We start from the raw sequence: 24,981 nt of genomic DNA on the forward strand, positions 1-24,981 counted from the left end.
TCTTTTACAGGGCCACGTCCCCAGCCTTAAGGTTCCACGGTGACGGCGGACCTTTTCTCCGCAGCTGCCCCCTATGGCCGTGGAGGATTCCTGGTCGCAGCAGATTGCCTACGGTAGGTGCATGTCTGTAGTCGCGTTTACATGAATACGAAGTAAACGTCTGCTTTAGAGAGTACAGAAGCTGCTTTCCTCTTTTTGTGCACGTACAGTGATTTATAGTACATAAAGAGTATGGTGCCGTTCTTTTACAGGGCCACATCTCCAGCCTTAAGGTTCCACGGTGACGGCGGACCTTTTCTCCGCAGCTGCCCCCCTATGGCCGTGGAGGATTCCTGGTCGCAGCAGATTGCCTACGGTAGGTGCATGTCTGTAGTCGCGCTTATGTGAATACGAAGTAAACGCTTGATTATGGGAGTACAGCAGCTGCTTTCCTCCTTTTGTGCACGTACAGCCTTTTATAGTACATAAAGAGTATGGTGCCGTTCTTTTACAGGGCCACATCTTCAGCCTTAAGGTTCCACGGTGACGGCGGACCTTTTCTCCGCAGCTGCCCCCCTATGGCCGTGGAGGATTTCTGGTCGCAGCAGATTGCCTACGGTAGGTGCATGTCTGTAGTCGCGTTTACATGAATACGAAGCAAACGTCTGCTTTAGAGAGTACAGAAGCTGCTTTCCTCTTTTTGTGCACGTACAGCGCTTTATAGTACATAAAGAGTACGGTGCCGTTTTTTTACAGGGCCATGACCCCAGCCTTAAGGTTCCACGGTGACGGCGGACTTTTTGTCCGCAGCTGCCCCTCTGACCGTGGCGGATTTGAGGTCGGAGCAATTCGCCTAAGGTAGGTGCATGTATATTGTCGCGTTTACATGAATACGAAGTAAACGCCTGTTTAAGAGAGAAAAGTAGCTGCTTTCCTCTTTTTATGCGCGACGGCGTTTTATAGTACATAAAGAGTACGGTGCCGTTCTTTTACAGGGCCACGTCCCCAGCCTTAATGTTCCACGGTGACGGCGGATGTTTTTTTCCGCAGCTGCCCCCTCTGACCATGGTGGATTTGAGGTCGGAGCAGGTCGCCTAAGGTGGGTGCATGTCTATTGTCGGGCTTATGTGAATATGAAGTAAACGCTTGCTTAAGGGAGTACAGTAGCTGCTTTCCTCTTTTTGTGCGGGTACGGCGTTTTATAGACGATAAAAAGCATGGTGCCGTTCTTTTACAGGGCCACGTCCCCAGCCGTAAGGTTCCACAGTGGCGGTGGACTTTATCTCCGCAGCTCCCCCGTCTTGCCGTGGTGATTCGACATCGGAGCAGATTGGCTACGGTAGGTGCATGTCTGTAGTCGTGCTTACGTGTATACGAAGTAAAGGGCTGCTTGAGTACAGCAGCTGCTTTAGCCTTTTTGTGCGCGTACGGCTTTTTATAGTCACTAAACAGCAATGTGCCGTTATTTTACAGGGCCACGTCACCAGCCTTAAGGTTCCACAGTGACGGCGGACCATTTGTCCGCAGCTGCCCCCCTCTGGCCATGGTGGATTCGAGGTCGCAGCAGATTGCCCACGGTATGTGATGTCTGTAGTCGCGCTTATGTGAATACGAAGTAAAAGCTTGATTAAGGGAGTACAGTAGCTGCTTTCCTCCTTTTGTGCACGTACAGCCTTTTATAGTACATAAAGAGTATGGTGCCATTTTTTTACAGGGCCACATCTCCAGCCTTAAGGTTCCACGGTGACGGCGGACCTTTTCTCCGCAGCTGCCCCCTCTGGCCGTGGTGGATTCCAGGTCGCAGCAGATTGCCTACGGTAGGTGCATATCTATAGTCACGTTTACATGAATACGAAGCAAACATGTGCTTAAGAAAAAACAGAAGCTGCCTTCCTCTTTTTGTGCACGTACAGCGCTTTATAGTACATAAAGAGTACGGTGCCGTTTTTTTACAGGGCCATGTCCCCAGCCTTAAGGTTCCACGGTGACGGCGGACTTTTTGTCCGCAGCTGCCCCTCTGACCGTGGCGGATTTGAGGTCGGAGCAATTCGCCTAAGGTAGGTGCATGTATATTGTCGCGTTTACATGAATACGAAGTAAACGCCTGTTTAAGAGAGAAAAGTAGCTGCTTTCCTCTTTTTATGCGCGACGGCGTTTTATAGTACTTAAAGAGTACGGTGCCGTTCTTTTACAGGGCCACGTCCCCAGCCTTAAGGTTCCACGGTGACGGCGGACCTTTTCTCCGCAGCTGCCCCCCTATGGCCGTGGAGGATTCCTGGTCGCAGCAGATTGCCTACGGTAGGTGCATGTCTGTAGTCGCGTTTACATGAATACGAAGTAAACGTCTGCTTTAGAGAGTACAGAAGCTGCTTTCCTCTTTTTGTGCACGTACAGTGATTTATAGTACATAAAGAGTACGGTGCCGTTCTTTTACAGGGCCACTTCACCAGCCTTAAGGTTCTACGGTGACGGCGGACCTTTTGTCTGCAGCTGCCCTCCTCTGGCCATGGTGGATTTGTGGTCGCAGCATATTGCCTACGGTATGTGTATGTCTGTAGTCGCGCTTATGTGAATACGAAGTAAACGCTTGATTAAGGGAGTACAGCAGCTGCTTTCCTCCTTTTGTGCACGTACAGCCTTTTATAGTACATAAAGAGTATGGTGCCGTTCTTTTACAGGGCCACATCTCCAGCCTTAAGGTTCCACGGTGACGGCGGACCTTTTCTCCGCAGCTGCCCCCCTATGGCCGTGGAGGATTCCTGGTCGCAGCAGATTGCCTACGGTAGGTGCATGTCTGTAGTCGCGTTTACATGAATACGATGCAAACGTCTGCTTTAGAGAGTACAGAAGCTGCTTTCCTCTTTTTGCGCACGTACAGCGCTTTCTAGTACATAAAGAGTACGGTGCCGTTTTTTTACAGGGCCATGACCCCAGCCTTAAGGTTCCACGGTGACGGCGGACTTTTTGTCCGCAGCTGCCCCTCTGACCGTGGCGGATTTGAGGTCGGAGCAATTCGCCTAAGGTAGGTGCATGTATATTGTCGCGTTTACATGAATACGAAGCAAACGTCTGCATTAGAGAGTACAGAAGCTGCTTTCCTCTTTTTGTGCACGTACAGTGATTTATAGTACATAAAGAGTATGGTGCCGTTCTTTTACAGGGCCACGTCCCCAGCCTTAAGGTTCCACGGTGACGGCGGACCTTTTCTCCGCAGCTGCCCCCCTATGGCCGTGGAGGATTCCTGGTCGCAGCAGATTGCCTACGGTAGGTGCATGTCTGTAGTCGCGTTTACATGAATACGAAGCAAACGTCTGCTTTAGAGAGTACAGAAGCTGCTTTCCTCTTTTTGTGCACGTACAGTAATTTATAGTACATAAAGAGTACGGTGCCGTTCTTTTACAGGGCCATGTCCCCAGCCTTAAGGTTCCACGGTGACGGCGGACTTTTTGTCCGCAGCTGCCCCTCTGACCGTGGCGGATTTGAGGTCGGAGCAATTCGCCTAAGGTAGGTGCATGTATATTGTCGCGTTTACATGAATACGAAGTAAACGCCTGTTTAAGAGAGAAAAGTAGCTGCTTTCCTCTTTTTATGCGCGACGGCGTTTTATAGTACATATAGAGTACGGTGCCGTTCTTTTACAGGGCCACGTCCCCAGCCTTAAGGTTCCACGGTGACGGCGGACCTTTTCTCCGCAGCTGCCCCCTATGGCCGTGGAGGATTCCTGGTCGCAGCAGATTGCCTACGGTAGGTGCATGTCTGTAGTCGCGTTTACATGAATACGAAGTAAACGTCTGCTTTAGAGAGTACAGAAGCTGCTTTCCTCTTTTTGTGCACGTACAGTGATTTATAGTACATAAAGAGTATGGTGCCGTTCTTTTACAGGGCCACATCTCCAGCCTTAAGGTTCCACGGTGACGGCGGACCTTTTCTCCGCAGCTGCCCCCCTATGGCTGTGGAGGATTCCTGGTCGCAGCAGATTGCCTACGGTAGGTGCATGTCTGTAGTCGCGCTTATGTGAATACGAAGTAAACGCTTGATTATGGGAGTACAGCAGCTGCTTTCCTCCTTTTGTGCACGTACAGCCTTTTATAGTACATAAAGAGTATGGTGCCGTTCTTTTACAGGGCCACATCTTCAGCCTTAAGGTTCCACGGTGACGGCGGACCTTTTCTCCGCAGCTGCCCCCCTATGGCCGTGGAGGATTTCTGGTCGCAGCAGATTGCCTACGGTAGGTGCATGTCTGTAGTCGCGTTTACATGAATACGAAGCAAACGACTGCTTTAGAGAGTACAGAAGCTGCTTTCCTCTTTTTGTGCACGTACAGCGCTTTATAGTACATAAAGAGTACGGTGCCGCTTTTTTACAGGGCCATGACCCCAGCCTTAAGGTTCCACGGTGACGGCGGACTTTTTGTCCGCAGCTGCCCCTCTGACCGTGGCGGATTTGAGGTCGGAGCAATTCGCCTAAGGTAGGTGCATGTATATTGTCGCGTTTACATGAATACGAAGTAAACGCCTGTTAAAGAGAGAAAAGTAGCTGCTTTCCTCTTTTTATGCGCGACGGCGTTTTATAGTACATAAAGAGTACGGTGCCGTTCTTTTACAGGGCCACGTCCCCAGCCTTAAGGTTCCACGGTGACGGCGGACCTTTTCTCCGCAGCTGCCCCCCTATGGCCGTGGAGGATTCCTGGTCGCAGCAGATTGCCTACGGTAGGTACATGTCTGTAGTCGCGTTTACATGAATACGAAGCAAACGTCTGCTTTAGAGAGTACAGAAGCTGCTTTCCTCTTTTTGTGCACGTACAGCGCTTTATAGTACATAAAGAGTACGGTGCCGTTTTTTTACAGGGCCATGTCCCCAGCCTTAAGGTTCCACGGTGACGGCGGACTTTTTGTCCGCAGCTGCCCCTCTGACCGTGGCGGATTTGAGGTCGGAGCAATTCGCCTAAGGTAGGTGCATGTATATTGTCGCGTTTACATGAATACGAAGTAAACGCCTGTTTAAGAGAGAAAAGTAGCTGCTTTCCTCTTTTTATGCGCGACGGCGTTTTATAGTACATAAAGAGTACGGTGCCGTTCTTTTACAGGGCCACGTCCCCAGCCTTAAGGTTCCACGGTGACGGCGGACCTTTTCTCCGCAGCTGCCCCCCTATGGCCGTGGAGGATTCCTGGTCGCAGCAGATTGCCTACGGTAGGTGCATGTCTGTAGTCGCGTTTACATGAATACGAAGCAAACGTCTGCTTTAGAGAGTACAGAAGCTGCTTTCCTCTTTTTGTGCACGTACAGTAATTTATAGTACATAAAGAGTACGGTGCCGTTCTTTTACAGGGCCATGTCCCCAGCCTTAAGGTTCCACGGTGACGGCGGACTTTTTGTCCGCAGCTGCCCCTCTGACCGTGGCGGATTTGAGGTCGGAGCAATTCGCCTAAGGTAGGTGCATGTATATTGTCGCGTTTACATGAATACGAAGTAAACGCCTGTTTAAGAGAGAAGAGTAGCTGCTTTCCTCTTTTTATGCGCGACGGCGTTTTATAGTACACATAGAGTACGGTGCCGTTCTTTTACAGGGCCACGTCCCCAGCCTTAAGGTTCCACGGTGACGGCGGACCTTTTCTCCGCAGCTGCCCCCCTATGGCCGTGGACGATTCCTGGTCGCAGCAGATTGCCTACGGTAGGTGCATGTCTGTAGTCGCGTTTACATGAATACGAAGTAAACGTCTGCTTTAGAGTGTACAGAAGCTGCTTTCCTCTTTTTGTGCACGTACAGTGATTTATAGTACATAAAGAGTATGGTGCCGTTCTTTTACAGGGCCACATCTCCAGCCTTAAGGTTCCACGGTGACGGCGGACCTTTTCTCCGCAGCTGCCCCCCTATGGCCGTGGAGGATTCCTGGTCGCAGCAGATTGCCTACGGTAGGTGCATGTCTGTAGTCGCGCTTATGTGAATACGAAGTAAACGCTTGATTATGGGAGTACAGCAGCTGCTTTCCTCCTTTTGTGCACGTACAGCCTTTTATAGTACATAAAGAGTATGGTGCCGTTCTTTTACAGGGCCACATCTCCCGCCTTAAGGTTCCACGGTGACGGCGGACCTTTTCTCCGCAGCTGCCCCCCTATGGCCGTGGAGGATTCCTGGTCGCAGCAGATTGCCTACGGTAGGTGCATGTCTGTAGTCGCGTTTACATGAATACGAAGCAAACGTCTGCTTTAGAGAGTACAGAAGCTGCTTTCCTCTTTTTGTGCACGTACAGCGCTTTATAGTACATAAAGAGTACGGTGCCGTTTTTTTACAGGGCCATGACCCCAGCCTTAAGGTTCCACGGTGACGGCGGACTTTTTGTCCGCAGCTGCCCCTCTGACCGTGGCGGATTTGAGGTCGGAGCAATTCGCCTAAGGTAGGTGCATGTATATTGTCGCGTTTACATGAATACGAAGTAAACGCCTGTTTAAGAGAGAAAAGTAGCTGCTTTCCTCTTTTTATGCGCGACGGCGTTTTATAGTACATAAAGAGTACGGTGCCGTTCTTTTACAGGGCCACGTCCCCAGCCTTAAGGTTCCACGGTGACGTCAGGCGGACCTTTTCTCCGCAGCTGCCCCCCTATGGCCGTGGAGGATTCCTGGTCGCAGCAGATTGCCTACGGTAGGTACATGTCTGTAGTCGCGTTTACATGAATACGAAGCAAACGTCTGCTTTAGAGAGTACAGAAGCTGCTTTCCTCTTTTTGTGCACGTACAGCGCTTTATAGTACATAAAGAGTACGGTGCCGTTTTTTTACAGGGCCATGTCCCCAGCCTTAAGGTTCCACGGTGACGGCGGACTTTTTGTCCGCAGCTGCCCCTCTGACCATGGCGGATTTGAGGTCGGAGCAATTCGCCTAAGGTAGGTGCATGTATATTGTCGCGTTTACATGAATACGAAGTAAACGCCTGTTTAAGAGAGAAAAGTAGCTGCTTTCCTCTTTTTATGCGCGACGGCGTTTTATAGTACATAAAGAGTACGGTGCCGTTCTTTTACAGGGCCACGTCCCCAGCCTTAAGGTTCCACGGTGACGGCGGACCTTTTCTCCGCAGCTGCCCCCCTATGGTCGTGAAGGATTCCTGGTCGCAGCAGATTGCCTACGGTAGGTGCATGTCTGTAGTCGCGTTTACATGAATACGAAGTAAACGTCTGCTTTAGAGAGTACAGAAGCTGCTTTCCTCTTTTTGTGCACGTACAGTGATTTATAGTACATAAAGAGTACGGTGCCGTTCTTTTACAGGGCCACTTCACCAGCCTTAAGGTTCCACGGTGACGGCGGACCTTTTGTCTGCAGCTGCCCTCCTCTGGCCATGGTGGATTCGAGGTCGCAGCATATTGCCTACGGTATGTGCATGTCTGTATTCGCGCTTATGTGAATACGAAGTAAACGCTTGATTAAGGGAGTACAGAAGCTGATTTCCTCTTTTTGTGCACGTACAGCCTTTTATAGTACATAAAGAGTATGGTGCCGTTCTTTTAAAGGGCCACATCTCCAGCCTTAAGGTTCCACGGTGACGGCGGACCTTTTCTCCGCAGCTGCCCCCCTATGGCCGTGGAGGATTCCTGGTCGCAGCAGATTGCCTACGGTAGGTGCATGTCTGTAGTCGCGCTTATGTGAATACGAAGTAAACGCTTGATTATGGGAGTACAGCAGCTGCTTTCCTCCTTTTGTGCACGTACAGCCTTTTATAGTACATAAAGAGTATGGTGCCGTTCTTTTACAGGGCAACATCTCCAGCCTTAAGGTTCCACGGTGATGGCGGACCTTTTCTCCGCAGCTGCCCCCTATGGCCGTGGAGGATTCCTGGTCGCAGCAGATTGCCTACGGTAGGTGCATGTCTGTAGTCGCGTTTACATGAATACGAAGCAAACGTCTGCTTCAGAGAGTACAGAAGCTGATTTCCACTTTTTGTGCACGTACAGCGCTTTATAGTACATAAAGAGTACGGTGCCGTTTTTTTACAGGGCCATGTCCCCAGCCTTAAGGTTCCACGGTGACGGCGGACTTTTTGTCCGCAGCTGCCCCTCTGACCGTGGCGGATTTGAGGTCGGAGCAATTCGCCTAAGGTAGGTGCATGTATATTGTCGCGTTTACATGAATACGAAGTAAACGCCTGTTTAAGAGAGAAAAGTAGCTGCTTTCCTCTTTTTATGCGCGACGGCGTTTTATAGTACATAAAGAGTACGGTGCCGTTCTTTTACAGGGCCACGTCCCCAGCCTTAAGGTTGCACGGTGACGGCGGACCTTTTCTCCGCAGCTGCCCCCCTATGGCCGTGGAGGATTCCTGGTCGCAGCAGATTGCCTACGGTAGGTGCATGTCTGTAGTCGCGTTTACATGAATACGTAGTAAACGTCTGCTTTAGAGAGTACAGAAGCTGCTTTCCTCTTTTTGTGCACGTACAGTGATTTATAGTACATAAAGAGTATGGTGCCGTTCTTTTACAGGGCCACATCTCCAGCCTTAAGGTTCCACGGTGACGGCGGACCTTTTCTCCGCAGCTGCCCCCCTATGGCCGTGGAGGATTCCTGGTCGCAGCAGATTGCCTACGGTAGGTGCATGTCTGTAGTCGCGCTTATGTGAATACGAAGTAAACGCTTGATTATGGGAGTACAGCAGCTGCTTTCCTCCTTTTGTGCATGTACAGCCTTTTATAGTACATAAAGAGTATGGTGCCGTTCTTTTACAGGGCCACATCTCCAGCCTTAAGGTTCCACGGTGACGGCGGACCTTTTCTCCGCAGCTGCCCCCCTATGGCCGTGGAGGATTCCTGGTCGCAGCAGATTGCCTACGGTAGGTGCATGTCTGTAGTCGCGTTTACATGAATACGAAGCAAACGTCTGCTTTAGAGAGTACAGAAGCTGCTTTCCTCTTTTTGTGCACGTACAGCGCTTTATAGTACATAAAGAGTACGGTGCCGTTCTTTTACAGGGCCATGTCCCCAGCCTTAAGGTTCCACGGTGACGGCGGACTTTTTGTCCGCAGCTGCCCCTCTGACCGTGGCGGATTTGAGGTCGGAGCAATTCGCCTAAGGTAGGTGCATGTATATTGTCGCGTTTACATGAATACGAAGTAAACGCCTGTTTAAGAGAGAAAAGTAGCTGCTTTCCTCTTTTTATGCGCGACGGCGTTTTATAGTAAATATAGAGTACGGTGCCGTTCTTTTACAGGGCCACGTCCCCAGCCTTAACTTTCCACGCTGACGGCGGACCTTTTCTCCGCAGCTGCCCCCCTATGGCCGTGGAGGATTCCTGGTCGCAGCAGATTGCCTACGGTAGGTGCATGTCTGTAGTCGCGTTTACATGAATACGAAGTAAACGTCTGCTTTAGAGAGTACAGAAGCTGCTTTCCTCTTTTTGTGCACGTACAGTGATTTATAGTACATAAAGAGTATGGTGCCGTTCTTTTACAGGGCCACATCTCCAGCCTTAAGGTTCCACGGTGACGGCGGACCTTTTCTCCGCAGCTGCCCCCCTATGGCCGTGGAGGATTCCTGGTCGCAGCAGATTGCCTACGGTAGGTGCATGTCTGTAGTCGCGCTTATGTGAATACGAAGTAAACGCTTGATTATGGGAGTACAGCAGCTGCTTTCCTCCTTTTGTGCATGTACAGCCTTTTATAGTACATAAAGAGTATGGTGCCGTTCTTTTACAGGGCCACATCTCCAGCCTTAAGGTTCCACGGTGACGGCGGACCTTTTCTCCGCAGCTGCCCCCCTATGGCCGTGGAGGATTCCTGGTCGCAGCAGATTGCCTACGGCAGGTGCATGTCTGTAGTCGCGTTTACATGAATACGAAGCAAACGTCTGCTTTAGAGAGTACAGAAGCTGCTTTCCTCTTTTTGTGCACGTACAGCGCTTTATAGTACATAAAGAGTACGGTGCCGTTATTTACAGGGCCATGACCCCAGCCTTAAGGTTCCACGGTGACGGCGGACTTTTTGTCCGCAGCTGCCCCTCTGACCGTGGCGGATTTGAGGTCGGAGCAATTCGCCTAAGGTAGGTGCATGTATATTGTCGCGTTTACATGAATACGAAGTAAACGCCTGTTTAAGAGAGAAAAGTAGCTGCTTTCCTCTTTTTATGCGCGACGGCGTTTTATAGTACATAAAGAGTACGGTGCCGTTCTTTTACAGGGCCACGTCCCCAGCCTTAAGGTTCCACGGTGACGGCGGACCTTTTCTCCGCAGCTGCCCCCCTATGGCCATGGAGGATTCCTGGTCGCAGCAGATTGCCTACGGTAGGTACATGTCTGTAGTCGCGTTTACATGAATACGAAGCAAACGTCTGCTTTAGAGAGTACAGAAGCTGCTTTCCTCTTTTTGTGCACGTACAGCGCTTTATAGTACATAAAGAGCACGGTGCCGTTTTTTTACAGGGCCATGTCCCCAGCCTTAAGGTTCCACGGTGACGGCGGACTTTTTGTCCGCAGCTGCCCCTCTGACCGTGGCGGATTTGAGGTCGGAGCAATTCGCCTAAGGTAGGTGCATGTATATTGTCGCGTTTACATGAATACGAAGTAAACGCCTGTTTAAGAGAGAAAAGTAGCTGCTTTCCTCTTTTTATGCGCGACGGCGTTTTATAGTACATAAAGAGTACGGTGCCGTTCTTTTACAGGGCCACGTCCCCAGCCTTAGGGTCCACGGTGACGGCGGACCTTTTCTCCGCAGCTGCCCCCCTATGGCCGTGGAGGATTCCTGGTCGCAGCAGATTGCCTACGGTAGGTGCATGTCTGTAGTCGCGTTTACATGAATACGAAGTAAACGTCTGCTTTAGAGAGTACAGAAGCTGCTTTCCTCTTTTTGTGCACGTACAGTGATTTATAGTACATAAAGAGTATGGTGCCGTTCTTTTACAGGGCCACATCTCCAGCCTTAGAGTTCCACGGTGACGGCGGACCTTTTCTCCGCAGCTGCCCCCCTATGGCCGTGGAGGATTCCTGGTCGCAGCAGATTGCCTACGGTAGGTGCATGTCTGTAGTCGCGCTTATGTGAATACGAAGTAAACGCTTGATTATGGGAGTACAGCAGCTGCTTTCCTCCTTTTGTGCATGTACAGCCTTTTATAGTACATAAAGAGTATGGTGCCGTTCTTTTACAGGGCCACATCTCCAGCCTTAAGGTTCCACGGTGACGGCGGACCTTTTCTCCGCAGCTGCCCCCCTATGGCCGTGGAGGATTCCTGGTCGCAGCAGATTGCCTACGGTAGGTGCATGTCTGTAGTCGCGTTTACATGAATACGAAGCAAACGTCTGCTTTAGAGAGTACAGAAGCTGCTTTCCTCTTTTTGTGCACGTACAGCGCTTTATAGTACATAAAGAGTACGGTGCCGTTCTTTTACAGGGCCATGTCCCCAGCCTTAAGGTTCCACGGTGACGGCGGACTTTTTGTCCGCAGCTGCCCCTCTGACCGTGGCGGATTTGAGGTCGGAGCAATTCGCCTAAGGTAGGTGCATGTATATTGTCGCGTTTACATGAATACGAAGTAAACGCCTGTTTAAGAGAGAAAAGTAGCTGCTTTCCTCTTTTTATGCGCGACGGCGTTTTATAGTACATATAGAGTACGGTGCCGTTCTTTTACAGGGCCACGTCCCCAGCCTTAAGGTTCCACGGTGACGGCGGACCTTTTCTCCGCAGCTGCCCCCCTATGGCCGTGGAGGATTCCTGGTCGCAGCAGATTGCCTACGGTAGGTGCATGTCTGTAGTCGCGTTTACATGAATACGAAGTAAACGTCTGCTTTAGAGAGTACAGAAGCTGCTTTCCTCTTTTTGTGCATGTACAGCGTTTTATAGTTCATAAAGAGCACGGTGCCGTTCTTTTAAGGGGCCACGTCCCCAGCCGTAAGGTTCCACGGTGGCGGTGGATTTTTTCTCCGCAGCTTCCCCCTCCCACTCTGGCCGTGGTGGTTTTGAAGTCGGATCAGGTCGCCTAAGGTAGGTGTATGTCTACAGTCGCCTTTCCATGAATGCGAAGTAAATGCCTTTTTAAGGGAGTAAAGTAGCTGCTTTCCTCTTTTTGTGCACGTACAGCGTTTTATAGTACATAAAGAGTACGGTGCCGTTCTTTTACAGGGCCACGTCCCCAGCCTTAAGGTTCCACGGTGACGGCGGATGTTTTTTTCCGCAGCTGCCCCCTCTGACCCTGGTGGATTTGAGGTCGGAGCAGGTCGCCTAAGGTAGGTGCATGTCTATTGTCGCGCTTACGTGAATACGAAGTAAACGTCTGCTTAAGAGAGTACAAAAGCTCCTTTCCTCTTTTTGTGCACGTACAGTGATTTATAGTACATAAAGAGTACGGTGCCGTTCTTTTACAGGGCCACTTCACCAGCCTTAAGGTTCCACGGTGACGGCGGACCTTTTGTCTGCAGCTGCCCCCCTCTGGCCATGGTGGATTCGAGGTCGCAGCATATTGCCTACGGTATGTGCATGTCTGTAGTCGCGCTTACGTGACTACGAAGTAAACGCTTGCTTAAGGGAGTACAGTAGCTGCTTTCCTCCTTTTGTGCACGTACAGCCTTTTATAGTATATAAAGAGTATGGTGCCGTTCTTTTACAGGGCGACATCTCCAGCCTTAAGGTTCCACGGTGACGGCGGACCTTTTCTCCGCAGCTGCCCCCTATGGCCGTGGAGGATTCCTGGTCGCAGCAGATTGCCTATCGTAGGTGCATGTCTATAGTCGCGTTTACATGAATACGAAGTAAACGTCTGCTTAAGGGTGTACAGAACCTGCTTTCCTCTTTTTGTGCACGTACAGCCTTTTATAGTACATAAAGAGTATGGTGCCATTCTTTTACATGGCCACATCTCCAGCCTTAAGGTTCCACGGTGACGGCGGACCTTTTCTACGCAGCTGCCCCCCTCTGGCCGTGGTGGATTCCAGGTCGCAGCAGATTGCCTATGGTAGGTGCATGTCTATAGTCGCGTTTACATGAATACGAAGTAAACGTCTGCTTAACGTTGTACAGAACCTGCTTTCCTCTTTTTGTGCATGTACAGCGTTTTATAGTCCATAAAGAGCACGGTGCCGTTCTTTTACAGGGCCACTTCACCAGCCTTAAGGTTCCACGGTGACGGCGGACCTTTTGTCTGCAGCTGCCCCCCTCTGGCCATGGTGAATTCGAGGTCGCAGCATATTGCCTACGGTATGTGCATGTCTGTAGTCGCGCTTATGTGAATACGAAGTAAACGCTTGATTAAGGGAGTACAGCAGCTGCTTTCCTCCTTTTGTGCACGTACAGCTTTTTATAGTACATAAAGAGTATGGTGCCGTTCTTTTACAGGGCCACATCTCCAGCCTTAAGGTTCCACGGTGACGGCGGACCTTTTCTCCGCAGCTGCCCCCCTATGGCCGTGGAGGATTCCTGGTCGCAGCAGATTGCCTACGGTAGGTGCATGTCTGTAGTCGCGTTTACATGAATACGAAGTAATCGTCTGCTTAAGGGTGTACAGAACCTGCTTTCCTCTTTTTGTGCATATACAGCGTTTTATAGTCCATTAAGAGCACGGTGCCGTTCTTTTACAGGGCCTTGTCTCCAGCCTTAAGGTTCCACGGTGACGGTGGACTTTTGATCTGCAGCTACCCCTCTGACCGTGGTGGATTCGAGGCCGGAACAGATTGCCTACGGTAGATGCATGTCTATAGTAGCGCTTACGTGAATACTAAGTAAACACTTGCTTAAGGGAGTACAATAGCTGGTTACTCCTTTTGTGCGTGTACAGCGTTTTATAGTCCATAAAGAGCACGGTGCCGTTCTTTTACAGGGCCACCTCCCCAGCCGTAAGGTTCCATGGTGGCGGTGGATTTTTTCTCTCCAGCTCCCCCCACTCTGGCCATGGCGGATTTGAGGTCGGAGCAGGTCGCCTAAGGTAGGTGCATGTCTATGGTCGCGTTTACATGAATACGAACCAAACATGTGCTTAAGAAAAAACAGAAGCTGCTTTCCTCTTTTTGTGCACGTACAGCGCTTTATAGTACATAAAGAGTACGGTGCCTTTTTTTTACAGGGCCATGTCCCCAGCCTTAAGGTTCCACGGTGACGGCGGACTTTTTGTCCGCAGCTGCCCCTCTGACCGTGGCGGATTTGAGGTCGGAGCAGGTCGCCTAAGGTAGGTGCATGTCTATTTTCGCGTTTACATGAATACGAAGTAAACGCCTGTTTAAGAGAGAAAAGCAGCTGCTTTCCTATTTTTATGCGCGACGGCGTTTTATAGTACATAAAGAGTACGGTGCCTTTCTTTTACAGAGCCACGTCCCCAGCCTTAAGGTTCCACGGTGACGGCGGATGTTTTTTTCCGCAGCTGCCCCCTCTGACCGTGGTGGATTTGAGGTCGGAGCAGGTCGCCTAAGGTAGGTGCATGTCTATTGTCGGGCTTACGTGAATACGAAGTAAACGCTTGCTTAAGGGAGTACAGTAGCTGCTTTCCTCTTTTTGTGCGGGTACGGCGTTTTATAGACGATAAAAAGCATGGTGCCGTTCTTTTACAGGGCCACGTTTCCAGCCGTAAGGTTCCACAGTGGCGGTGGACTTTATCTCCGCAGCTACCCCGTCTTGCCGTGGTGATTCGACATCGGAGAAGATTGGCTACGGTAGGTGCATGTCTGTAGTCGTGCTTACGTGTATACGAAGTAAAGGGCTGCTTGAGTACAGCAGCTGCTTTAGCCTTTTTGTGCGCGTACGGCTTTTTATAGTCACTAAACAGCAAGGTGCCGTTATTTTACAGGGCCACGTCACCAGCCTTAAGGTTCCACAGTGACGGCGGACCATTTGTCCGCAGCTGCTCCCCTCTGGCCATAGTGGATTCGAGGTCGCAGCAGATTGCCCACGGTATGTGATGTCTGTAGTCGCGCTTATGTGAATACGAAGTAATCGCTTGATTAAGGGAGTACAGTAGCTGTTTCCTCCTTTTGTGCACGTACAGCCTTTTATAGTACATAAAGAGTATGGTGCCATTCTTTTACAGGGCCACATCTCCAGCCTTAAGGTTCCACGGTGACGGCGGACCTTTTCTCCGCAGCTGCCCCCTCTGGCCGTGGTGGATTCCAAGTCGCAGCAGATTGCCTACGGTAGGTGCATATCTATAGTCACGTTTACATGAATACGAAGCAAGCATGTGCTTAAGAAAAAACAGAAGCTGCCTTCCTCTTTTTGTGCACGTACAGCGCTTTATAGTACATAAAGAGTACGGTGCCGTTTTTTTTACAGGGCCATGTCCCCAGCCTTAAGGTTCCACGGTGACGGCGGACTTTTTGTCCGCAGCTGCCCCTCTGACCGTGGCGGATTTGAGGTCGGAGCAATTCGCCTAAGGTAGGTGCATGTCTATTTACGCGTTTACATGAATACGAAGTAAACGCCTGTTTAAGAGAGAAAAGTAGCTGCTTTCCTCTTTTTATGCGCGACGGCGTTTTATAGTACATAAAGAGTACGGTGCCGTTCTTTTACAGGGCCACGTCCCCAGCCTTAAGGTTCCACGGTGACGGCGGACCTTTTCTCCGCAGCTGCCCCCTATGGCCGTGGAGGATTCCTGGTCGCAGCAGATTGCCTACGGTAGGTGCATGTCTGTAGTCGCGTTTATATGAATACGAAGTAAACGTCTGCTTTAGAGAGTACAGAAGCTGCTTTCCTCTTTTTGTGCACGTACAGCGCTTTATAGTACATAAAGAGTACGGTGCCGTTTTTTTACAGGGCCATGTCCCCAGCCTTAAGGTTCCACGGTGACGGCGGACTTTTTGTCCGCAGCTGCCCCTCTGACCGTGGCGGATTTGAGGTCGGAGCAGGTCGCCTAAGGTAGGTGCATGTCTATTTTCGCGTTTACACGAATACGAAGTAAACGCCTGTTTAAGAGAGAAAAGTAGCTGCTTTCCTCTTTTTATGCGCGACGGCGTTTTATAGTACATAAAGAGTATGGTGCCGTTCTTCTACAGGGCCACATCTCCAGCTTTAAGATTCCACGGTGACGGCGGACCTTTTCTCCGCAGCTGCCCCCCTATGGCCGTGGAGGATTCCTGGTCGCAGCAGATTGCCTACGGTAGGTGCATGTCTGTAGTCACGTTTACATGAATACGAAGTAATCGTCTGCTTAAGGGTGTACAGAACCTGCTTTCCTCTTTTTGTGCGTATACAGCGTTTTATAGTCCATTAAGAGCACGGTGCCGTTCTTTTACAGGGCCACGTCCCCAGCCGTAAGGTTCCACGGTGGAGGTGGATTTTTACTCCGCAGCTTCCCCCTTCCACTCTGGCCGTGGCGGATTTGAGGTCGCAGCAAGTCGCTTAAGGTAGGTGCATGTCTATTGTCGCGTTTACATGAATACGAAGTAAACGCCTGTTTAAGAGAGAAAAGTAGCTGCTTTCCTCTTTTTATGCGCGACGGCGTTTTATAGTACATAGAGTACGGTGCCGTTCTTTTACAGGGCCTTGTATCCAGCCTTAAGGTTCCTCGGTGACGGTGGACTTTTTATCTGCAGCTCCCCCTCTGACCGTGGTGGATTCGAGGCCGGAACAGATTGCCTACGGTAGGTGCATGTCTGTAGTAGCCCTTACGTGAATACTAAGTAAACACTTGCTTAAGGGAATACAATAGCTGGTTACCTCCTTTTGTGCGTGTACAGCGTTTTATAGTCCATAAAGAGCACGGTGCCGTTCTTTTACAGGGCCACCTCCCCAGCCGTAAGGTTCCATGGTGGCGGTGGATTTTTTCTCTCCAGCTCCCCATGTCTGTAGTCGCGCTTATGTGAATACGATGTAAACGCTTGATTAAGGGAGTACAGCAGCTGCTTTCCTCCTTTTGTGCACGTACAGACTTTTATAGTACATAAAGAGTATGGTGCCGTTCTTTTACAGGGCCACATCTCCAGCTTTAAGGTTCCACGGTGACGGCGGACCTTTTCTCCGCAGCTGCCCCCCTATGGCCGTGGAGGATTCCTGGTCGCAGCAGATTGCCTACGGTAGGTGCATGTCTGTAGTCGCGTTTACATGAATACGAAGCAAACGTCTCCTTTAGAGAGTACAGAAGCTGCTTTCCTCTTTTTGTGCACGTACAGCGCTTTATAGTACATTAAGAGTACGGTGCCGTTTTTTACAGGGCCATGTCCCCAGCCTTAAGGTTCCACGGTGACGGCGGACTTTTTGTCCGCAGCTGCCACTCTGACCGTGGCGGATTTGAGGTCGGAGCAATTCGCCTAAGGTAGGTGCATGTATATTGTCGCGTTTACATGAATACGAAGTAAACGCCTGTTTAAGAGAGAAAAGTAGCTGCTTTCCTCTTTTTATGCGCGACGGCTTTTTATAGTACATAAAGAGTACGGTGCCGTTCTTTTACAGGGCCACGTCCCCAGCCTTAAGGTTCCACGGTGACGGCGGACCTTTTCTCCGCAGCTGCCCCCCTATGGCCGTGGAGGATTCCTGGTCGCAGCAGATTGCCTACGGTAGGTGCATGTCTGTAGTCGCGTTTACATGAATACGAAGCAAACGTCTGCTTTAGAGAGTACAGAAGCTGCTTTCCTCTTTTTGTGCACGTACAGTGATTTATAGTACATAAAGAGTACGGTGCCGTTCTTTTACAGGGCCATGTCCCCATCCTTAAGGTTCCACGGTGACGGCGGACTTTTTGTCCGCAGCTGCCCCTCTGACCGTGGCGGATTTGAGGTCGAGCAATTCGCCTAAGGTAGGTGCATGTATATTGTCGCGTTTACATGAATACGAAGTAAACGCCTGTTTAAGAGTGAAAAGTAGCTGCTTTCCTCTTTTTATGCGCGACGGCGTTTTTTAGTACATAAAGAGTACGGTGCCGTTCTTTTACAGGGCCACGTCCCCAGCCTTAAGGTTCCACGGTGACGGCGGACCTTTTCTCCGCAGCTGCCCCCCTATGGCCGTGGAGGATTCCTGGTAGCAGCAGATTGCCTACGGTAGGTGCATGTCTGTAGTCGCGTTTACATGAATACGAAGTAAACGTCTGCTTTAGAGAGTACAGAAGCTGCTTTCCTCTTTTTGTGCACGTACAGTGATTTATAGTACATAAAGAGTACGGTGCCGTTCTTTTACAGGGCCACTTCACCAGCCTTAAGGTTCCACGGTGACGGCGGACCTTTTGTCTGCAGCTGCCCTCCTCTGGCCATGGTGGATTCGAGGTCGCAGCATATTGCCTACGGTATGTGCATGTCTGTAGTCGCGCTTATGTGAATACGAAGTAAACGCTTGATTAAGGGAGTACAGCAGCTGCTTTCCTCCTTTTGTGCACGTACATCCTTTTATAGTACATAAAGAGTATGGTGCCGTTCTTTTACAGGGCCACATCTCCAGCCTTAAGGTTCCACGGTGACGGCGGACCTTTTCTCCGCAGCTGCCCCCTATGGCCGTGGAGGATTCCTGGTCGCAGCAGATTGCCTACGGTAGGTGCATGTCTGTAGTCGCGTTTACACGAATACGAAGCAAACGTCTGCTCTAGAGAGTACAGAAGCTGCTTTCCTCTTTTTGTGCACGTACAGCGCTTTATAGTACATAAAGAGTACGGTGCCGTTTTTTTACAGGGCCATGACCCCAGCCTTAAGGTTCCACGGTGACGGCGGACTTTTTGTCCGCAGCTGCCCCTCTGACCGTGGCGGATTTGAGGTCGGAGCAATTCGCCTAAGGTAGGTGCATGTATATTGTCGCCTTTACATGAATACGAAGTAAACGCCTGTTTAAGAGAGAAAAGTAGCTGCTTTCCTCTTTTTATGCGCGACGGCGTTTTATAGTACATATAGAGTACGGTGCCGTTCTTTTACAGGGCCACGTCCCCAGCCTTAAGGTTCCACGGTGACGGCGGACCTTTTCTCCGCAGCTGCCCCCCTATGGCCGTGGAGGATTCCTGGTCGCAGCAGATTGCCTACGGTAGGTGCATGTCTGTAGTCGCGTTTACATGAATACGAAGTAAACGTCTGCTTTAGAGAGTACAGAAGCTGCTTTCCTCTTTTTGTGCATGTACAGTGATTTATAGTACATAAAGAGTACGGTGCCGTTCTTTTACAGGGCCACTTCACCAGCCTTAAGGTTCCACGGTGAAGGCGGATGTTTTTTTCCGCAGCTGCCCCCTCTGACCGTGGTGGATTTGAGGTCGGAGCAGGTCGCCTAAGGTAGGTGCATGTCTATTGTCGGGCTTACGTGAATACGAAGTAAACGCTTGCTTAAGGGAGTACAGTAGCTGCTTTCCTCTTTTTGTGCGGGTACGGCGTTTTATAGACGATAAAAAGCATGGTGCCGTTCTTTTACAGGGCCACGTTTCCAGCCGTAAGGTTCCACAGTGGCGGTGGACTTTATCTCCGCAGCTCCCCCGTCTTGCCGTGGTGATTCGACATCGGAGAAGATTGGCTACGGTAGGTGCATGTCTGTAGTCGTGCTTACGTGTATACGAAGTAAAGGGCTGCTTGAGTACAGCAGCTGCTTTAGCCTTTTTGTGCGCGTACGGCTTTTTATAGTCACTAAACAGCAAGGTGCCGTTATTTTACAGGGCCACGTCACCAGCCTTAAGGTTCCACAGTGACGGCGGACCATTTGTCCGCAGCTGCTCCCCTCTGGCCATGGTGGATTCGAGGTCGCAGCAGATTGCCCACGGTATGTGATGTCTGTAGTCGCGCTTATGTGAATACGAAGTAAACGCTTGATTAAGGGAGTACAGTAGCTGTTTCCTCCTTTTGTGCACGTACAGCCTTTTATAGTACATAAAGAGTATGGTGCCATTCTTTTACAGGGCCACATCTCCAGCCTTAAGGTTCCACGGTGACGGCGGACCTTTTCTCCGCAGCTGCCCCCTCTGGCCGTGGTGGATTCCAGGTCGCAGCAGATTGCCTACGGTAGGTGCATATCTATAGTCACGTTTACATGAATACGAAGCAAGCATGTGCTTAAGAAAAAACAGAAGCTGCCTTCCTCTTTTTGTGCACGTACAGCGCTTTATTGTACATAAAGAGTACGGTGCCGTTTTTTTTACAGGGCCATGTCCCCAGCCTTAAGGTTCCACGGTGACGGCGGACTTTTTGTCCGCAGCTGCCCCTCTGACCGTGGCGGATTTGAGGTCGGAGCAATTCGCCTAAGGTAGGTGCATGTCTATTTACGCGTTTACATGAATACGAAGTAAACGCCTGTTTAAGAGAGAAAAGTAGCTGCTTTCCTCTTTTTATGCGCGACGGCGTTTTATAGTACATAAAGAGTACGGTGCCGTTCTTTTACAGGGCCACGTCCCCAGCCTTAAGGTTCCACGGTGACGGCGGACCTTTCCTCCGCAGCTGCCCCCCTATGGCCGTGGAGGATTCCTGGTCGCAGCAGATTGCCTACGGTAGGTGCATGTCTGTAGTCGCGTTTACATGAATACGAAGTTAACGTCTGCTTTAGAGAGTACAGAAGCTGCTTTCCTCTTTTTGTGCACGTACAGTGATTTATAGTACATAGAGAGTACGGTGCCGTTCTCTTACAGGGCCACTTCACCAGCCTTAAGGTTCCACGGTGACGGCGGACCTATTGTCTGCAGCTGCTCTCCTCTGGCCATGGTGGATTCGAGGTCGCAGCATATTGCCTACGGTATGTGCATGTCTGTAGTCGCGCTTATGTGAATACGATGTAAACGCTTGATTAAGGGAGTACAGCAGCTGCTTTCCTCCTTTTGTGCACGTACAGCCTTTTATAGTACATAAAGAGTATGGTGCCGTTCTTTTACAGGGCCACATCTCCAGCCTTAAGGTTCCACGGTGACGGCGGACCTTTTCTCCGCAGCTGCCCCCCTATGGCCGTGGAGGATTCCTGGTCGCAGCAGATTGCCTACGGTAGGTGCATGTCTGTAGTCGCGTTTACATGAATACGAAGCAAACGTCTGCTTTAGAGAGTACAGAAGCTGCTTTCCTCTTTTTGTGCACGTACAGCGCTTTATAGTACATAAAGAGTACGGTGCCGTTTTTTTACAGGGCCATGACCCCAGCCTTAAGGTTCCACGGTGACGGCGGTCTTTTTGTCCGCAGCTGCCCCTCTGACCGTGGCGGATTTGAGGTCGGAGCAATTCGCCTAAGGTAGGTGCATGTATATTGTCGCGTTTACATGAATACGAAGTAAACGCCTGTTTAAGAGAGAAAAGTAGCTGATTTCCTCTTTTTATGCGCGACGGCGTTTTATAGTACATAAAGAGTACGGTGCCGTTCTTTTACAGGGCCACGTCCCCAGGGTTAAGGTTCCACGGTGACGGCGGACCTTTTCTCCGCAGCTGCCCCCTATGGCCGTGGAGGATTCCTGGTCGCAGCAGTTTGCCTACGGTAGGTGCATGTCTGTAGTCGCGTTTACATGAATACGAAGTAAACGTCTGCTTTAGAGAGTACAGAAGCTGTTTTCCTCTTTTTGTGCACGTACAGCGCTTTATAGTACATTAAGAGTACGGTGCCGTTTTTTACAGGGCCATGTCCCCAGCCTTAAGGTTCCACGGTGACGGCGGACTTTTTGTCCGCAGCTGCCACTCTGACCGTGGCGGATTTGAGGTCGGAGCAATTCGCCTAAGGTAGGTGCATGTATATTGTCGCGTTTACATGAATACGAAGTAAACGCCTGTTTAAGAGAGAAAAGTAGCTGCTTTCCTCTTTTTATGCGCGACGGCGTTTTGTAGTACATAAAGAGTACGGTGCCGTTCTTTTACAGGGCCACGTCCCCAGCCTTAAGGTTCCACGGTGACGGCGGACCTTTTCTCCGCAGCTGCCCCCCTATGGCCGTGGAGGATTCCTGGTCGCAGCAGATTGCCTACGGTAGGTGCATGTCTGTAGTCGCGTTTACATGAATACGAAGCAAACGTCTGCTTTAGAGAGTACAGAAGCTGCTTTCCTCTTTTTGTGCACGTACAGTGATTTATAGTACATAAAGAGTACGGTGCCGTTCTTTTACAGGGCCATGTCCCCATCCTTAAGGTTCCACGGTGACGGCGGACTTTTTGTCCTAAGCTGCCCCTCTGACCGTGGCGGATTTGAGGTCGAGCAATTCGCCTAAGGTAGGTGCATGTATATTGTCGCGTTTACATGAATACGAAGTAAACGCCTGTTTAAGAGAGAAAAGTAGCTGCTTTCCTCTTTTTATGCGCGACGGCGTTTTTTAGTACATAAAGAGTACGGTGCCGTTCTTTTACAGGGCCACGTCCCCAGCCTTAAGGTTCCACGGTGACGGCGGACCTTTTCTCCGCAGCTGCCCCCCTATGGCCGTGGAGGATTCCTGGTAGCAGCAGATTGCCTACGGTAGGTGCATGTCTGTAGTCGCGTTTACATGAATACGAAGTAAACGTCTGCTTTAGAGAGTACAGAAGCTGCTTTCCTCTTTTTGTGCACGTACAGTGATTTATAGTACATAAAGAGTACGGTGCCGTTCTTTTACAGGGCCACTTCACCAGCCTTAAGGTTCCACGGTGACGGCGGACCTTTTGTCTGCAGCTGCCCTCCTCTGGCCATGGTGGATTCGAGGTCGCAGCATATTGCCTACGGTATGTGCATGTCTGTAGTCGCGCTTATGTGAATACGAAGTAAACGCTTGATTAAGGGAGTACAGCAGCTGCTTTCCTCCTTTTGTGCACGTACATCCTTTTATAGTACATAAAGAGTATGGTGTCGTTCTTTTACAGGGCCACATCTCCAGCCTTAAGGTTCCACGGTGACGGCGGACCTTTTCTCCGCAGCTGCCCCCCTATGGCCGTGGAGGATTCCTGGTCGCAGCAGATTGCCTACGGTAGGTGCATGTCTGTAGTCGCGTTTACATGAATACGAAGCAAACGTCTGCTCTAGAGAGTACAGAAGCTGCTTTCCTCTTTTTGTGCACGTACAGCGCTTTATAGTACATAAAGAGTACGGTGCCGTTTTTTTACAGGGCCATGACCCCAGCCTTAAGGTTCCACGGTGACGGCGGACTTTTTGTCCGCAGCTGCCCCTCTGACCGTGGCGGATTTGAGGTCGGAGCAATTCGCCTAAGGTAGGTGCATGTATATTGTCGCGTTTACATGAATACGAAGTAAACGCCTGTTTAAGAGAGAAAAGTAGCTGCTTTCCTCTTTTTATGCGCGACGGCGTTTTATAGTACATAAAGATTACGGTGCCGTTCTTTTACAGGGCCACGTCCCCAGCCTTAAGGTTCCACGGTGACGGCGGACCTTTTCTCCGCAGCTGCCCCCCTATGGCCGTGGAGGATTCCTGGTCGCAGCAGATTGCCTACGGTAGGTGCATGTCTGTAGTCGCGTTTACATGAATACGAAGCAAACGTCTGCTTTAGAGAGTACACAAGCTGCTTTCCTCTTTTTGTGCACGTACAGTGATTTATAGTACATAAAGAGTACGGTGCCGTTCTTTTACAGGGCCACTTCACCAGCCTTAGGGTTCCACGGTGAAGGCGGACCTTTTGTCTGCAGCTGCCCTCCTCTGGCCATGGTGGATTCGAGGTCGCAGCATATTGCCTACGGTATGTGCATGTCTGTAGTCGCGCTTATGTGAATACGAAGTAAACGCTTGATTAAGGGAGTACAGCAGCTGCTTTCCTCCTTTTGTGCACGTACAGCCTTTTATAGTACATAAAGAGTATGGTGCCGTTCTTTTACAGGGCCACATCTCCAGCCTTAAGGTTCCACGGTGACGGCGGACCTTTTCTCCGCAGCTGCCCCCCTTTTGCCGTGGAGGATTCCTGGTCGCAGCAGATTGCCTACGGTAGGTGCATGTCTGTAGTGGCGTTTACATGAATACGAAGCAAACGTGTGCTTAAGAGAAAACAGAAGCTGCTTTCCTCTTTTTGTGCACGTACAGCGCTTTATAGTACATAAAGAGTACGGTGCCGTTTTTTTACAGGGCCATGACCCCAGCCTTAAGGTTCCACGGTGACGGCGGACTTTTTGTCCGCAGCTGCCCCCTCTGACCGTGGTGGATTCGAGGTAGGAGCAGATTGCCTACGGTAGGTGCATGTCTATGGTCGCGTGTACATGAATACGAAGTAAATTTCTGCTTAAGGGAGAACAGAAGCTGCTTTCCTCTTTTTGTGCACGTACAGCCTTTTAATAGTACATAAAGAGTACGGTGCCGTTCTTTTACAGGGCCACATCTCGAGCCTTAAGGTTCCACGGTGACGGCGGACCTTTTCTCCGCAGCTGTTCCCCTCTGGCCGTGGTGGATTCGAGGTCGCAGCAGATTGCCTATGGTATGTGCATGTCTGTAGTCGCGCTTACGTGAATACGATGTAAACGCTTACTTAAGGGAGTACAGTACCTGCTTTCCTCCTTTTGTGCGTGTACAGCGTTTTATAGTCCATAAAGAGCACGGTACCGTTCTTTTACAGGGCCAGGTCCTCAGCCGTAAGGTTCCACGGTGGCGATGGATTTTTTTCCGCAGCTCCCCCCCTCTCTGGCCGTGTTGGATTCGAGGTCGGAAGCTCGATTCGAGGTGTTGAAGCTCGAAATAAACACTTCGTGGCACCGCCATTGCACTGCACAGGTCTTGCGTCGGTTTGCAGAGCCGCAGCAGGAATTACAAACGCATGCAAAAGCCACAAGCAGTTCGAAATAAACACTTCGTGACACCGCCACTGCACAGGTCTTGCATCGGTTTGAAGAGGCGCTCTGTCAACTCCGTCAACATAGATGATTATAGAATTCAACTAGTGGAACTATCGCTCGCCACTGCTGAACGCGGCGAAGTTTGCAGTCGCTCTGAACACTGGTAATATCAAGATGTGGCCAATATAACACGCTTCGCGACATCTCTGCCACTGCCCAGGCCGCGCTCCCCAGTTCAGTCGACGGATGGCCATCTTGCCCCGGCAGAGCAGAACCGAGGCGGAGGGAGGAGGGGCTCGGACGTCACTGACGTCACGGGAAAAGCAGCCAATAGCTGCAATCCGGTCCCCGGCCGGATGCGCTCGTCCGCCAGAAAGTTGAAGTTGACCAACTTTCCATCCGTTCGCCGAACGAGGCGGATCCGCCAGGCCCGCTCGCGAAGCGGACGAGGCGGAAGGCGCTCCGAAA

At 50.5% G+C, this 24,981-nt stretch overlaps 2 protein-coding genes and 1 long non-coding RNA gene across 4 annotated transcripts; all 3 read left to right on the plus strand.

Moving 5' to 3' along the window:
* The first annotated feature begins 998 nt into the window (after positions 1-998).
* Positions 999-16,712, plus strand: LOC144116443 (uncharacterized). Its single transcript, XM_077651178.1, has 8 exons — positions 999-1,078; positions 1,217-1,318; positions 1,453-1,556; positions 1,694-1,796; positions 13,999-14,100; positions 15,678-15,779; positions 16,403-16,504; positions 16,643-16,712. Exons 5-8 carry the CDS (start codon positions 14,003-14,005, stop codon positions 16,710-16,712), a joined length of 372 nt encoding a protein of 123 aa, XP_077507304.1. The 5' UTR covers positions 999-1,078; positions 1,217-1,318; positions 1,453-1,556; positions 1,694-1,796; positions 13,999-14,002.
* On the plus strand, positions 12,070-24,421 carry LOC144097891 (uncharacterized). Of its 2 annotated transcripts, none has more exons than XM_077630505.1 (6): positions 12,070-12,169; positions 13,517-13,618; positions 13,756-13,860; positions 23,813-23,915; positions 24,055-24,158; positions 24,297-24,421. In XM_077630505.1, exons 1-4 carry the CDS (start codon positions 12,105-12,107, stop codon positions 23,877-23,879), a joined length of 339 nt encoding a protein of 112 aa, XP_077486631.1. In that variant the 5' UTR covers positions 12,070-12,104; the 3' UTR covers positions 23,880-23,915; positions 24,055-24,158; positions 24,297-24,421. The 2 variants fall into 2 exon arrangements, with proteins under 2 accessions (XP_077486631.1, XP_077486626.1); XM_077630500.1 differs by having other exon boundaries at positions 23,813-23,895.
* Positions 19,010-19,581, plus strand: LOC144097884 (uncharacterized). Its single transcript, XR_013307109.1, has 3 exons — positions 19,010-19,102; positions 19,241-19,342; positions 19,477-19,581. It is a non-coding gene; the product is annotated as an uncharacterized LOC144097884 (long non-coding RNA).
* Positions 24,422-24,981: the final 560 nt, after the last annotated feature.

This window comes from Amblyomma americanum, chromosome 1 (assembly GCF_052857255.1).
Source record: "Amblyomma americanum isolate KBUSLIRL-KWMA chromosome 1, ASM5285725v1, whole genome shotgun sequence".
NCBI classification, from domain to species: domain Eukaryota; kingdom Metazoa; phylum Arthropoda; class Arachnida; order Ixodida; family Ixodidae; genus Amblyomma; species Amblyomma americanum.